A 16,722-nucleotide genomic window follows, 5' to 3' on the forward strand; every position below is an offset into this window, starting at 1 on the left:
TGTGGCTCACGTTGTAGCCCCTGGGAACAGCGCTTTCTTTGGACCGTTGCCATCGACAGGACATGCCCGGTCAACGTGGGGCTCTGCTCTCACCAGATGCTGATTCTTCCTGTCAGCTTGTCGCGTTGCCCACATCCCACTCAACCCTCACTGCCTCCTTCTTCCATCGCTCCGTCCCATCAGCCTCTTACCTGCCCCCCACCCCCACCAGCTCTTCCCCCTTCTCCCCCAGTTGCCGACATAATCCACCTTGGAAGTGGCAGCAGGTGAAAGGGGAGGGAGGCCGAGTGTGTCGTGTCAGTGGCAGCGACCTGAAGAAGCGCTACCAGTCAGGAGCTACAACATGAGCCGCAACAACAGCCATGGCAACCAGATTGGGCAGCAGTTGGTGAAGAAGGGCTCACTGGTGCAAACCAGCAGCATCGGCGCCTCGTTTCAAGGTGAAACGATACAAAGTGCTGGAGTAATTCAGCAGACTGATTCAATCTGAAGAATTGGGTCCCAATTTCACCTATCTTTGTTATCCAGTGATGCTGCCTGACCCATTGAGTTACTCCAGCATTTTGTGCCCTTTTATGTATTAACCACCATCTGCAGTTCTTGGTTTCAACTATATATAATAAATAGTTTACTTGGTGGTAGTGGACAATCGGTAATAACGGACATCATCCCCCCTCCCCCCCCCAACGGTCCTTTATAACAAGGGTTCACTGTATTTTAGACTAAAGACGTGGTTAAATGCCATTCTATTTTTATGTACAAAAAAAACACCTTTTAATGATGGATTGATTTTTGATAGTTTAGTCAGTGTTTTTGTGGCCTGATTAATATCCATTCCACGAATATCCTTATGCAGGTGTGGGGTCAGATTAGGACTGCCTTTTGACTTTGTCACTCCTGTATCGCACGGTGCGGGTCTAATATTTTTACGATTTGGCGGGAAAATTTTATTTTTTCTATTTGCTTTAAACTGCAATCCAACTGCTTTCTTCCAGGTAACACCACCTGCAAAAAAAAGTACAAAGGCAATTTGATGGGTTACATTAATATATTGCTAGTGCAGCCTGTGCCATTCACAAGATAATAAATACATTTTCAACAGCACATAAGCATGACTTGAATAATTGGTGTTTAGCCAATGAAACTCTTGTACAGTCACTCTTCCATTCATAACATCCTACTCCCTTTTTAGTTATTCCCCTACCATTATTTTCGTTATTTTAATCACCTTTTGTGCAACAGTGTTAAACACGTTTTGAATTTTGTTTTCATTTACCATCTCCCTTTCAGGCCTATAATCCTTTAAGGAAGCAAATAGGATAAATGAGGTCAACTCCTTAACCATCTCTTTACACTATATAATTAGAGCATTTTTAATTATAATTCATTACTGTTTTGCTTGGGATTATTCTCAAGTTCTGTTCTGTTTTTTTCTGTTACATTTTTGTAGTTGGTGGTCAAAAATGACATTAGTCCTTCATTCGAGACTTGAAAGGAATTGCCAAAATACCAAGTGTTTAAGAAAGAACTGCAGATGCTGGAAAATTTCGCCGACCTGACCTGACCTCCCGGTGGCTCAACACTTCAACTCCCCCTCCCACTCTGTATCCGACCTCTCTGTCCTGGGTCTCCTCCATTGCCAGAGCGAGCAACACCGGAAATTGGAGGAACAGCACCTCATATTCCTCTTGGGGAGTCTGCGTCCTGGGGGCATGAACATTGAATTCTCCCAATTTTGTTAGTCCTTCCTGTCTCCTCCCCTTCCTCAGCCCTCCTGCTGTCTCCTCCCATCCCCCAGCCTTCGAGCTCCTCCTCCTTTTTCCTTTCTTCTCCCCGCCCCCCCACCCCCGATCAGTCTGAAGAAGGGTTTCGGCCCGAAACGTTGCCTTTTTCCTTTGCTCCATAGATGCTGCTGCACCCGCTGAGTTTCTCCAGCTTTTTTGTGTACCTGCCAAAATACCAAGACCGGGTGATTATGAACACCAAAACCTTTGGCATGGACCAATCACTTTGTATTTATTGTAATTTTATTCCCAAACATTTTGATTATTGCAAAATATTTTAAACAGATCAGTAGTGATTTTCAGCTAACAATTCTTTGCCCAATTATATAGCTGATTTACCAAATATTGTCTTAATGTCTGAATTAGATGCCAAAACAAGGCTTTTGGATCCTTGTATCTAGTCCACCATTCACGATCATGGTGAAAACCCTACCTGAACATCGTTTTCCTCTATTAATTCCATATGCCTGGATTCCATTACAATTCACTCAACAACTGATCTCTGCCTTGAATATACTTGCATTTGCATTCTGTTGTAGAAAGATTTGTAGCAGCTATCTAGGAATTCCAGTTTTTATTCCATTTACCTTTATATTTAGGTCCATAACCAGCGGAATTACCAGTATATCTTGGAAATCTCTGACGTGATTCTTTTGCAACTGAACGTGATTCATATCCAGAACGATAATCTATTGCACCATAGGGTTTTCTTATTCCGTCATCCATTATACCAAATGGTCGTCTTAATCCTTCATCCATTATACCAGAGGGTGATCTTCTTTCTCCATCCATTATTCCAGAGGGTGGTCTTCTGTCTCCATCCATTATTCCAGAGGGTCGTCTTATTCCTCTATCTGGTATACCAGTGGGTCTTCTTATTTCTTCATGCAATGGAGGCCTTTTCTCTTCATTCTGACAAGAAGAAAAAAAACAAAAATATGAATTCTGTAAAGTAATATTTTAAATTATAAAATTAAGTGACTTAAATCCTCTGAATAATATCCATCTGCCAAAAAAAAGAAGCATTTACCATTTCGTGCAACGAGTGAGTGCATGTGAGGCACTGAAGGCAGTCGTTCAACCTATCTTGCCCATACTGACTTAAAGTGGCGCACTTTCCAGATTTGGTCCATGGCACACCCCAAGTTCTCAAAGTTCCTGCATCTTCAATTGGAAAGCTTGAAATTGCTCACCACCAGATTAAAGAACAGTTTCTTCTACAGTTATCAGGCTTCTGAACAGTCCTTCCATGTGCAATGTACAATTCGCCTCTATTGTGAACATTACATTTTCTATGTGGAACTGATGCTCTATAATGCTGAGAACTAAATATTGTACTCGGATTAGAATTTGCTCTAATTATTGTACTTGAGTTTGACTGATTCTATTTATGTATGGTATATATGATCTGCTTGGATAGCATGCAAAATGAAGCTTTTCACTGTTCTTTGGCACACATGACAATATTATACCTAAACTCTAACAGTAATTAGAACCTAGGGAAATCATCTTAAAAGTAGTTTTATGTAGCAGATAAGAATTTGTACATTTTTGCTACAAAATAGCAATCCATTTGATCTATTAAAAGCGATATATATCGATCCCTTCAGCTGAATAGACTGTAGATGTAAACGGCAACTAAAATAAAGAATTATAAAATTCCTCACCAGAGATGAAAATATTGTTTTACTTTTTCTTATTTATAAAATGTTTCTTCTCATTTGGATTGGAACTTGAGAGAAAAAATTACAGGGCCATTGGGAATGCAAATGAAGGGATTGCTCTACTAGGAACTAATAGATTTGCCCAATGTAATGATTCTGAGAGAACTTGATGACCACATTAAGTTGATGACTTCAACCTGGTCCTGTACTTTAACTTGCATGTGAACCGTCCAAAACCAGACATTCAACCCTTTATCTCCATAAAACAAATTGCCATCTATGTTGCCATTCTATAATTTAAAAAAATAATGACTTTGTAGGCCCAACAACATTTAAAATTAATTTGCCGGTACATAACAAACATTTAAAAGTCATTTGTTCAAGTATATGGAAAGGAAAGGTTAAAAGGAATATGGGGCAAATGAGACTTTGTTAAATGAGGCACCTTGGTTGTTATGGACGAGTTGGGCAGAAGGGCCTGTTTCCATGCTGTATAAATCTATGAGGAATTTCATCACAATCAAAATACATCATCAATAGCATATTACAGTCCTTTAAAGCCTGCCATTTCACTGGTACTCCTTTCCTCAGTGAGTTTTTGCAGTGAAAGTGTTATACAAATTAGAGTGAAGATTCCCCTGCATGTAAAAAAAGATAGAAATGTATCCAATTAAAATGATATCCAATACTTACAGTGCTTGTCTTTTGGCGATATTCCATTAATCTGTCCATGAGACTCTGTATAATCTTCAAAACAAAACTTGCATCGCTATCATTGAAAATCTCAAAATCCTGCTGAAATATAAAAACATGGGGTTTTTTTTAATATTAATTATAACCTACAAGATAGGTTTTTCAAAAAGTATATATTTGAAAATTAGTAAATAAATCAAGCTAAAAATAAATTACACAATAGATTGTTATTGAGAATTATATTTTCTGGATGCTGGACAATGTCAAATCGCGTTCTCAAATGGAAAGCTCACATCTCCAGGCAATCGGATATATAGTTGGATATATAGTAAAGAATTTGCTGACAAATTAAAGTCCTCTTGAATATCTCCAACAATCTTAATCATGAATGGGGGAGAATGGGAATATGGTATTTAGATGATCAACCACGATTGTAGTGGACAACAGAGCAGACCTCAAAGGTTGAATGGTCCATTCCAGTGCTTATTTTCTAATCTATTAATAATCTATTTCAAACTAATTAACCAAAACTGTAACCAAGTAGTTGTATTGCAGCAAAATACCACAAAGGCTGATGCGCATTACTGATGCAATATGTAAATTGAATGTTATTCAAACTACTTTACTCATTGAGTAAATTCTGGAGTAAAGTATATTGGATAATGGATAAACAAATTTGATTGTGACAAACCTTTATCTCTAGTATAGTTTATTGTCACACATATCGAGGTACTGTGATAAACATTTTTGTTGTGTGCTATCCAGTCAGAGGAAAGGCTATACATGATTACAATCAAGTCGCCTACAGTGTACTGATACAGGATAAAGGGAATAACGCCTAATGCAAGATAAAGTCCAGTAAAGATAGTCCAAGGGTCTCCAATGTGGTAGATGGTAGCTCAAGACTGCTCTCGAGTGGGGGATAGGATGTTCAGTTGCCTGATAATAGCTGGGAAGAACCTGTCCCTGAATCTAGAGGTGTGAGATTTCACACTTCTGTACCTCTTGCCTGATGGGAGAGGGGAGATGAGGAAGTGGCCGGCGTGAGACTTGTCCTTGATTTTGCTGGTGGCCTTGCCCAGGCAGCGTGAAGTGTAGATGGAGTCAATGGAAGGGAGATTGGTTTGCGTGATGGCCTGGGCTGCATCCACAATTCTCTTCAATCTCATGTGTTTTTGGATAAAGCTGTTCCTTAACCATGCTGTGATAAATCCTGATGAAATGCTTTCTATGGCACATCTGTAGAAGTTCGTGAGAGTTGTTGAGTACATACCAAACTTTCAAAGCTTTCTAATGAAGTAGAGGAGTTGGTGTGCTTTAATGGCCATTACTAGTCCACATGATTATTGTATATCCATGGAGTACCTTTCATAACTCTGAATGAGTTGATAGACTGGAGAATTATTCTGGATAGGCCGACCCTGAATTAACCTATCAAACTCCTCCTCAAAATTCAATAGATTCACTTGCTCCACCTCCTTTGCTGATATTCCATTCTCATATAAGATTCTTTACCAATCCTACTCCCTCACCATCTCCATTGTAATTTCTTAAAATCTGTTTGGATCAATTCCTTCATTTTAAGTATGACAACTACAGTGCCCTCCATAATGTTTGGGACAAAGACCCATCATTTATTTATTTGCCTCTGTACTCCACAATTTGAGATTTGTAATAGAAAACAATCATATGTGGGTAAAGTGCACTTTACCAGATTTTAATAAAGGCCATTTTTATACATTAGGTTTTCAACATGTAGCAATATTTATAGAAAGTCCCCCCATTTCAGGGCACCATAATGTTTGGGACACAGCAATGTCATGTGAATGAAAGTAGTCATGTTTAGTATTTTGTTGCATATCCTTTGCATGCAATGACTGCTTTAAGTCTGCGATTCATAGACATCACCAGTTGCTGGGTGTCTCCTCGGGTGATGTTCTGCCGGGCCTGTATTGCAGTCATCTTTAGCTTCTGCTTGTTTTGGGGGCTAGTCCCCTTCAGTTTTCTCTTCAGCATATAAAAGGCATGCTCAATTGGGTTCAGATCGGGTGATTGACTTGGCCACTCAAGAATTAACCATTTTTTAGCTTTGAAAAACTCCTTTGTTGCTTTAGCAGTATGTTTGGGATCATTGTCTTGCTGTAGAATGAACTGCCGGCCAGTGAGTTTTGAGGCATTTGTTTGAACTTGAGCAGATAGGATGTGTCTGTACACTTCATAATTCATTATGCTATGCTGAGAGCTCTTTTACACCTGCATTAAGGAGGCAATTAAACACACCTGAGCAATTACAAACACCCGTGAAGCCATGTGTCCCAAACATTACGGTGCCCTGAAATGGGGGACTATGTATAAACACAGCTGTAATTTCTACATGGTAAAACCAAAATGTATAAAACTGGCGTTTATTAAAATCTGACAATGCACTTTAACCACATGTGATTTTTCTATTACCAATCTCAAATTGTGAAGTTCAGAGGCAAATGAATGAATTAAGGGTCTTTGTCCTAAACATTATAGAGGGCACTGTACATCCCCTTTGGCCTTTATACTTTGAAAACTTTTGTCAATTCTTTAATGGTGTAGCTGTTCATTTTAAGCCATCCAGCAAAAACATATCTTATCAGTAATAATTTTACAATCCGTCGTCCCTCCAGTGACAAATTTGCTTGTAACATGATCTCTCTAGCTTGCATTATCCCCTTTCGTGGTTTTTATTTCCAGAACTGTGGTTGCTCTTTTAAAGCTCTTCTTTAAGGTTTTTATTTATTTATTTTTAATTTAGGGAACTCAGATTTTAGTTTTAGTTTAGTTTAGAAATAGAGCGCAGAAACAGGCCTTTCGGTCTACTGAGTCCACACCAACCAGCGATCCTCACACACTAACACTATCCTACACCCAGGAACAATTTACAATTTTACCAAGCCAATTAATCTACAAACCTGTACGTCTTTGGAGTGTGGGAGGAAACCGAATATCTCAGAAAAAACCCACACGGTCATGGGGAGAAGGTACAAACTCCGTACAGATAGCACCCATTGTTGGGATCGAACCCGGCTTTCAAGCGCTGTAAGGCAGCAACTCTACCACTGCGCCATCTTGCCGCCCCTTTATAGGCACAACATTTAAAAAACCTCAAGATCTGCTCGAACATATCCAATGCTTTACAATGCAAACAAAATAGTGTGGATACTGAAATAAAAACTGAAATTCAATCATGGCTAATCCATCTTTCCCTTTCAACCCCATTCTCCCTTTTCCCCATAACCCACCCTTACTAATCAAGAATGTGTCAATCTCCGCCTCAAACATATCCATTGACTTGGTCTCCACAGCTGTCTGTGGCAATGAATTCCATAGATTCATCACCCTCTGATGAAAGAAATTCTTCCTCAGCTATCAAAAGGTATGTCCTTTTATTTTGAGACTATGGCCTCTGGTCCTACATTCCCACTGCTGGGATCATCCTCTCCACATCCGTTATATCTGGGCCTTTCACTATTTGGTAAATTTCAATGTCTCTCTCATCCTTCTAACTCCAGCGAATACAGGCCCAGTGCCATCAAACGCTCATCATCGGTTAACCCAATCATTCCTGGGCTCATTCTCATAAACCTCCGTTGGACCCTCTCTAACACCAGCACATCTTCCTCAGATTAGAGGCCCAAAACTGCTCACAATACTCCAAATAGGGTTTGACCAGTACCCTATAAAGCCTCAGCATTATATACTTGTTTTTTTTAATAATCTAGTCCTTTCGAAACAAATGCTTTTTGCCTTATTTTGCCTTACTACCAATTTGACTTGCAAATTAACTTTTTGGGAATCCTGCACCACTCCCAAGTCCCTTTGTACCTCCGGTTTCTGAATTCTCAATCCATTTACAAAATCGTCTACGCCTTTATTCCTACTACACAAAATACATGACTCCACCCCTTGTTATGCTGTATTCCCTCTGCCACTTATTTGTCCCCTCTGCTGCCATTTTTGTCTAGAGCCTAGATAAGAGCTGCACGAAGAGAATGGAAACATCTGCAGATCCTGACAATTAGGTGCAAATTGCATGGAATGGATTGGATGAATGCAAACCAGACATTCACATTGTATATAATGTTGCAAAGCTTTACTTTGCTGGATGTTGATTGGATTAAGTATTAAGCCTTGCCTGGTTTTCTTGCATACCAAAGCACATGTTGTGATGTTCGTTTCCTTTGAGAAGCATCGTTTGAATACATTGTATTTGTCACTGTATTGTTGGGTTAGGGAAATGTCTATCATATACTGTGTTAATCGATATGTGTTATTGGACTGTATAGAGACCACCCCTATGTGGTTCGGCCCCTCTAGGTTTGGGGACCTATAAAAGACCGCTCCCATGAGGTCCTGTGTCGATCTTCTGGGAGAACGCTTAAGACTGCGTGACCTTCTGGAGTGTGCTTGAGCAAGGCAAAAGAAGGCTTGATCAGGCAGAAACGAGGATCGAACCCGCGGTGGTTAGGTATAGTAGTGGAACTGTAATTGTGTTTTGTCAAAATAAAGTTTTGATGCGCAAATGCTTGGCTCAGTGATTTTTGACTGAAACTGGAATGGAGGGGGGGGGGGGGGAAGCATTTTAGTGTCAGCTGCAAACCTGGCCATAAAGCCTTCACCCCTCATCTAAATCATTAATATATATCATGAAGAATAGCGGCCCAGCACCGACCCCTGCAGAACACCGCAAGTCAATAGCAGCCAACCAGGGAAAGCCCTCTTGATTAACATTCTTTGCCTTCCGCCATTCAGCCAACCTGCTATACATGCAGGAATCTTCCCTCAGATGCCATGAGCTCTCACCTCCTTCAGCAGCCTCATGTGCAGCACAGTATCAAAGGCCTTGTGAAAATCCAGGTAAACAACATCCACCGACTCTGCTTTGTCTATCCTGCTATTTACTTCCTCAAATAATTCCAACAGGTTCGTCAGGCAAGATCTGCCTTTCACAAAACCATGCTGACTTCGGCCTTTTTTATTATGTGATTTTAATTACTTAGAAACCTCATCCTTTATAATGGACTAAAATCTTAACAACCACTGAAGTCAGGATAACTGGCCTATAGTTTCAATTCTTCTACTTCGCTCCCTTCTTAAACAGTGGAGTAATATTTGGAATTTTCCAATTGTCTGGACCCACTCCTGACACTGCTGCAGATGATGGTGTTCCCAGGTACTTGTTAATCTTATCCTTCATGCTGGTAGCTGTCAGTTACTTGGTCAAGAAAATGCGAGTAGATGATATACACTCAAGTCACAGTGCACTAGTTATGGAGGAGGAAATTAATGTAATTGCTAGAGTGCCAATCAAACAGGTTGGTTTGTTCTGGACGGTGATGATTCATACAGTAGGAATGGAGTTAAGAGACCCATGCTGCATCTCCTGCACTTGCATGGGAAGTTGCTGAATGGAGGGTGGAGGGGATAACAGTGGTGGGTTGGATCACGAACAATGATGAGACGGAATACAGGAAAGGAACTTAGTAGCATAGTGCCAGGACAATACGATACGATACGATACAATTTATTTGTCATTTGGACCCCTTGAGGTCCAAACGAAATGACGTTTCTGCAGCCATACATTACAAACAAATAGACCCAAGACACAACATAATTTACATAAACATCCATCACATCACTGTGATGGAAGGCCAAAAAAACTTATCTCTCCACTGCACTCCCCCCCCCCCCGATGTCAGAGTCAAAGTCAAAGCCCCCGGCGAGCGATGGCGAATTGTCCCGCGGCCATTAAAGCCACGCCGGGTGATGCAAGGTCGCACACCGGGTTCTTGGTGTTAGAGTCCTGCGGCCATTCCAAGCCACGCGGGGCGATGATGTAATGCCCCACTCCAGGAGCTCTTCAACCCCGCAACTCGGGCGGGAGAAGTCGCCGTTGCGGGAGCCCTGAAAAGCGGTCTCCCTCCAGGGACCCGCGGGCTCCCAGTGCCGCCGTCCGCCAGACCCGCAGTTGCAGCCTCCGAAACGCCGGAGGTCGGGCCGCAGCAGCGCTCCACCACCGCTCCACCCGCTCTGGACTTGGCCAGCTCCGCGACGGTGAGGTGAGTAGTCGGCACCAGAGCCCCCGGTCTTCCTGTTGGAGGCCGCTCCTCGTTGCAGCCCCAACGACAACGGAGACCCGACAAAGAAAAGGTCGGGTCTCCCGTGCAGGGAGAGATTTAAAAGTTACCCCCTCCCTCCCACCCCACCCCCACCCACGCACATACATACCCCAACAAAAATAACAAAAACTACATAAAAACATAGACATAAAATAATAAAAACGCAGACGGACTGCAGAGGCCGCTGCTGACGAGAGTCGCGCCGCCCACCAATAATCTGTCCCACAATGTCAGCAAGATGAAGGTGCTAGTTAATGACTTCAGGAAGCATCATGGACTACATGCCCCAATCAGCATCAATGGTGCTGAAGTGGAAATGGATAAGGGACTAGAGTTCCTTGCGTTAATATCAGCAATGATCTGTCATGGGCCAACCACATTGAAACGACAACCAAGAAGGCACACCAATGCCTCTACTTCCTTAGGAGACTGTGGAAATTCAGAATGTCTGTAAACTGCTACAGACACACCATAGAAAGTATACGGTTGTTTTTGCATCACAAGGTTGGTTTGGGAACAGCTTTGCCCAAGAGTGCGAGTCGTGGGTGTAGCCCAGCCCATCACATAGACCAGACTCCCCACCATTGACTGCATCTACACATCACCACTGCCTCGAAAAAACAGCCAACACAATAAAAGACTTGTCGCACCTTGTCATTCCTCCTTCTCCCTGCTTCTGTCCTGCAGAAGCTTGAGAGCACACTACCAGACTCAGGAACAGCTTCTTCCCCGCATTATTAGCCTTCTGAAGTCCCATAAGCAAGGGTACTATCCAATTCACCTCTACTACATTGTAGACAGGACTTTTTCACTGAAGCTGGTGCTCTACAATACAGAGAACTGTATTCTGCACTTTATCTTCCTTTTTGCTCTAACTATTGTACTTGAGTTTGATTTGATTGTCTTTATGTATCTTGTATCTGATCTGATTGGATGGCATGCAAAACAAAGCTTTTCACTCTCCCTCGGTGCACGTGCCAATAATAAACCTAAACCAGAAAAACAGTGATAAAGGGGAATGCTGGAGTGAAAAAATTGAGTTAATGGTAAAAGTCAGAACTGGCCCGTTTAGATATAAACAACAAGGTTGATTATCCAGAAATGTGCCCAGTCCGAAAACGAGATGCTTTTCCTTAATTTTATGTTGGGATTTGTTGGAAGAATACAAGAAGCCAAAGACAGGATTCAAAGTCTCCTTAGTATCTTTCAACCTTGAGACTTCTACTAACCCAAACAAATCACCTTGGCTAAATCTTCAAACTTCCTATTAAGGTTCACCGTTCAACCCAAATACTTAATCTAGTTATTATATCATTATATTAAAAAACAGCAAAATCAATGACACGTACAGATCAATTTAATACCAGATCTCAGTTTCGCATATCCATGTCTGTTGCAGAGAAATTCCTCCAGGGAATATTTTGGATGTAGTCACAATTTTAACAACTAGTCCTTTCTTTCAACAGTTAAAACTATTTTGTTGTTTTGAAGGCAGTATTTAGCACACATTAACAGATTACAAACAGAAAACAATCGTACTCACCAAATATTTAAAGAGCTCCTCATTTAAACGGGCAAATGCGGTAGCTTCCATTCTATCTGTTTCATACTGAAATTTACAAAAAAAAATTAAGGAAAGGCTGCAAAGGAAATTACATAAACCAAATTCACAAATTGCATCAGAAATCTCTTTCTTTGACTAGAATAAATTCACCTACAAAATCGCTAATTTGAGGCTCTGTGCCTGTACTCACAGGAGGTTAGAAGGTAGACTGTAGATCCCATTGAAACCTACTGAATGATGAAAGGCATAGATAGAGTGGACATGGAAAGGATGTTTTCATTAATGGGACCAGAAGGCATAGCCTTGGAATAAAAGGATGTACCTTCAAAATGGAGATGAGGACAACCAAGAGAATTGTATCCTTATTCTGAAGATAGATACAAAATGCTGGAGTAACTCAGCAGGATAGGCAGCATCTCTGGATAGAAGGAATGGGTGATGTTTCAGGTTGAGTCATGTTTGATGTATTTTGTGTTGTTATGACTGTTGGCAGATCAACTTCCAACCTGGGATAAATAAAGTTCTATCGTATCATACCAGACCCTTCTTCAGACTGAACTGATAGAATCTGAAGAAAAGCCTCAACCCGAAACGTCACCAATTCCTTCCATCCAGAACTGCTGCCTGTCAAGCTGAGTTACACCGTATTTTGTGTCTAACTTCGGTGTATATCAGCATCTGCAGTTCCTTCCTACATATGTATCCTTGTTCTGTGTGTGGAGAGGGGGAACGAGAGCAGAACCACTGGACAGAGGAGAGGTATCTATCTGACAGAAGAGAGGTTTATGTTTATTAAAGAAAAAGGTTCTCAATGTCCTAGAATGGAGAGCCTCATCTTGGGAGCAGATACAGTAGAGATGGAGGAATTGTGTAGGGAATAGCGCCTTTGCAAGAGGCAGAGTAGTGAATAGCGCCTTTGCAAGAGGCACGGTGGGAGGAAGTGTATCCAGATAACAGTGGGAATCAGGAGATTTGTAGTAGACATCAGTCAACAGCTTATCCCCTGTGATGGAGACAGGTCAAGAAAGAGGAGAGAGGTGTCAGAGATAGTCCTGGTGAATTTCAAGGCACGGTGGAAGATTCTGGTAAACTAAATGCAATCAACGAGTTGTGCTTGGGTGCCCCGATGCAGTCGTTGATGTAGCTGAGAAATATTCGGGGTGGTGCCAGTATACGCTTGATACAAGGGCTGTTTGACTTGCGATTCGAGTACTCATGGCTACACCTTTAACTTAGAGAAAGTGAGAGGAGTCAAAAGAGAAGTTGGTGAGGGCGTGGCCAAGTACCAGCAGGTGGAGGAGTGTTAATAGAGGGAAATTGTTTGGGTCTCTGTGTGAAGAAGATCCTGAGGGCCTTGAAACATAGAAAAATAGGTGCAGGAATAAACCATTCGGCCCTTCGAGCCAGCACCGCCATTCAATATGATCATGGCTGATCATCTAAAATCAGTATCCCGTTCCTGCTTTTTCCTCATATCCCTTGATTCCTTTAGCCCTAAGAGCTAAATCTAACTCTCTCTTGAAAACATACAGTGAATTGGCCTCCACTCCCTTCTGTGGCAGAGATTTCCACAAATTCACAACTCTGTGTGAAAAAATGTTTTCTCATCTCAGTTCTAAATGGCCTACCCCTTATTATTAAACTGAGACCCCCTGGTTCGGGACTCCCCCAACATCGGGAACATTTTTTCTGCATCTAGCCTGTCCAATCCTTTAAGAATTCTATATGTTTCTACAAGATTCCCTCTCATCCTTCTAAATTCCAGTGAATACACGACCAGTCGACACATTCTTTCATCATATGTCAGTCCCGCCATCCCGGGAATTAACCTGGTGAACCTCCGCTGCCCTCCCTCAATAGCAATAATGTCCTTCCTCAAATTAGGAGACCAAAATTGCACACAATACTCCAGGTGCGGTTTCACCAGGGCCCTGTACAACTGCAGTAGGACCTCCTTGCTCCTAAACTCAAATCCTCTTGCAATGAAGGCCAACTTCTTCATTGGCTTTCTTCATTGTCTGCTGTACCTACATGCTTACTTTCAGTGACTGATTACAAGCACAAGCACGCCTCATTGCACCTCTGCTTTTCCTAAACTGACACCACTCAGGTAATAATCTGCCTTCCTGTTCTTGCCACCAAAGTGGATAACCTCACATTTAACCACATTATACTGCTTCTGCCATGCACCTGCTCACTTACCCAAACCTATCCAAGTCACCCTGCAGCCTCATAGCATCCTCATCGCAGCTCACACTGCCCCCCAGCTTTGTGCCATCTGCAAACTTGGAGGTCACATGTAATTCCCTCGTCTAATTCGTTAATATGTACAGTAAATATCTGGGGTCCCAGCACCGAGCCTTGCGGCACCCCACTAGTCACTGTCTGCCATTCCGACAAGGACCCGTTAATTCCTACTCTTTGCTTCCTGTCTGCCAACCAGTTCTCTATCCATGTCAATACACTACCCCCAATACCATGTGCTCTAATTTTGTACACTAATCTCGTGTGGGACCTTGTCAAAGGCTTTTTAAAAGTCAAGATACACCACATCCATTGGCTCTCCCTTATCCATTCTACTTGTTACATCCTCAAAAAATTCCAGAAGACTAGTCAAGCATGATTTCCCCATCATAAATCCATGCTGACTTTGACCGATCTTGTCACTACTTTCCAAACGTGCTGCTATAACATCTTTAACAATCGACTCAAGCATCTTCCCCACTACCGATGTAAGGCAAACTGGTCTATAATTCTGCGTTTTCACTCTCCCTCCTTTCTTAAAAAGTGGAGTTACATTGGCTACCCTCCAGTCCACAGGAAATGATCCAGTCAAGAGAGCTTTGGAAAATGATCACCAATGCATCCACGATTTTTAGGGCCACCTCCTTGAGTTCTCTGGGGTGCAGACCTTCAGGCCCTGGGGATTTATCTGCCTTCAGTCCCAACAGTTTACCTAACACCATTTCCTGACTAATGTGGATTCCCTTTACTTCCTCCCTCCCACTAGATCCTCAGACCCCTAGTATTTCTGGGAGATTGTTTGTGTCTTCCTTAGTGAAGACAGACCAAAGTACTCGTTTAAATGTTTTGCCATTTCTTTGTTTCCCATTATAAATTCACCTGTCTCTGATTGTAAGGGACCCACATTTGTCTTCACCAATCTTTTCCTTTTTACATATCTAAAGAAGCTTTTAGAGTCAGTTTTTATATTCCCCGCCAGCATTCTTTCTACCCCTCTTAATGAACCCCTTTGTCCTCCTCTGTTGAGTTCTAAATTTCTCCCAGTACTCCAGTTTGCCGCTTCCTCTGGCCAATTTATGTGCCTTTTCCTTGGATTTAACACGATCCTTGATTTCCCTCATTAGCCATGGTTGAGCCGCCTTCCCAGTTTCATTTTTTCGCCAGACAGGGATGAACAATATTTGGAGTTCATCCATGCGGTCTTTAAATCTTTTCCATTGCATCTCCACCGTCAACAACTTAAGTATCATTTGCCAGTCTATCCTAGCCAATTCCCGTCTCATACCTTCAAAGCCTCCTTTCTTTAAGTCCAGGACCCTAGTCTCTGAATTAACCGTGTCACTCTCCATCCAAATGTAGAATTCCACCATATTATGGTCACAGTTGTCCAAGAGGCGCTGCACAACAAGATCGCTAACTAATCCTTCCTCATTACACAATACCCAGTTTAGGATAGCCTGTCCTCTAGTCGGTTCTTCTACATATTGGTTTAAATAACCATCTCGTATACATTCCAGGAAATCCTCCTCCTCAGCACTGCTACCAATTTGGTTGGCCCAATCTATATGTAGATTAAAGTCACCCATGATAACCGCTGCACCTTTGCTCCACGCCTCCCTAATTTTCTGCTTGATGCTATCCCCAACCTCCCTGCAGTTTGGTGGGACCCACCTTCCTAGTGGAGAGATAAAGGGACTGGATGGGGGATGGAGGTGTAAAGGGACTGGGCTAAATGTCAGAGGGTTACCAACATTCTGAAAGTTAGCAGATTGTGTGGGGAATGCATATTTTTTGCCACAGTTCCGAAACGAGCTGCACAATATACCAATCTATAAAGGCTCAACAAAATGCTTAATCACAGATCTTAATTAACTTCAATTCAGTTTGTGACGGGGTGCTGGGGAAGAATTTCCCGTATTTTCTTTTCCCACGAGATACTCAAGTTTTTTTCCGCAAATCTTTAAAAAAATCTCTTAAACTGCATTCCTGCTTGCAGAAATTAACGCTGGTAACTATGACAGCTACCTTTTTGAGGACGCGACAATCTTTCATTGTGAAGATTTTTTACATACACATGCTGGAATGTTAATGTTCCAAATCCATACCAATTTAAAAGTTCGAATGCTTATTGAAAGTACCCCTTTAGCTCACCTACTACCAACTTATAAATTCAAATGTCATACATAGCAAATTTCTAGCTGCTAGCTCATGGATAACACCCTGCTGCAGGAAAATATGATTGCGCTCCAAAGTTCTCCATAATGTGCTGATTGACACCATAGAAATATGTGAGGTCGAGCATAAATCTAAAGAAAACTGTGGAAGCTTCTATTCATTATGTCTGTACAGGATTCTACTGTAAACACAAAATGCTGGAGTAACTCAGCTCGATTGGCAGCATCTCTAGAGAGAATGAATGGGTGATGTTTTGGGTCGAGACCCTTCTTCAGACTTCAGGATTCTACTTACAGGCTTATTTTACTTTCTTTTTGTCATCTAAATTTCTGACAAAACATACATACCCAAAAGTGCTCAAGTATGGTGTTTACCAATATCAAGTGAGAACAGCTTCTGATACCATTCACTATTAACTCGATAGCAATCACCATCACAAAAGGCTGGGC

The 16,722-nt window shown here is 41.8% G+C and overlaps 1 protein-coding gene across 1 annotated transcript in view; it reads right to left on the reverse strand.

The window, feature by feature from the left end:
- The window catches only part of LOC116987136, a 73,200-nt gene that overhangs the window by 2,812 nt on the left and 53,666 nt on the right, over window positions 1–16,722 (reverse strand). Inside the window, exons 13-16 of the mRNA XM_033043016.1 lie at window positions 11,834–11,899; window positions 4,142–4,243; window positions 2,372–2,696; window positions 772–1,005 (exon numbers count right to left, since the gene is read on the reverse strand). Of these exons, the coding sequence (XP_032898907.1) occupies window positions 772–1,005; window positions 2,372–2,696; window positions 4,142–4,243; window positions 11,834–11,899 (727 nt within the window). The remainder of the gene's footprint in view (window positions 1–771; window positions 1,006–2,371; window positions 2,697–4,141; window positions 4,244–11,833; window positions 11,900–16,722) is intronic.

The sequence above is a fragment of the Amblyraja radiata genome, chromosome 2, assembly GCF_010909765.2.
Source record: "Amblyraja radiata isolate CabotCenter1 chromosome 2, sAmbRad1.1.pri, whole genome shotgun sequence".
Classification (NCBI taxonomy): domain Eukaryota; kingdom Metazoa; phylum Chordata; class Chondrichthyes; order Rajiformes; family Rajidae; genus Amblyraja; species Amblyraja radiata.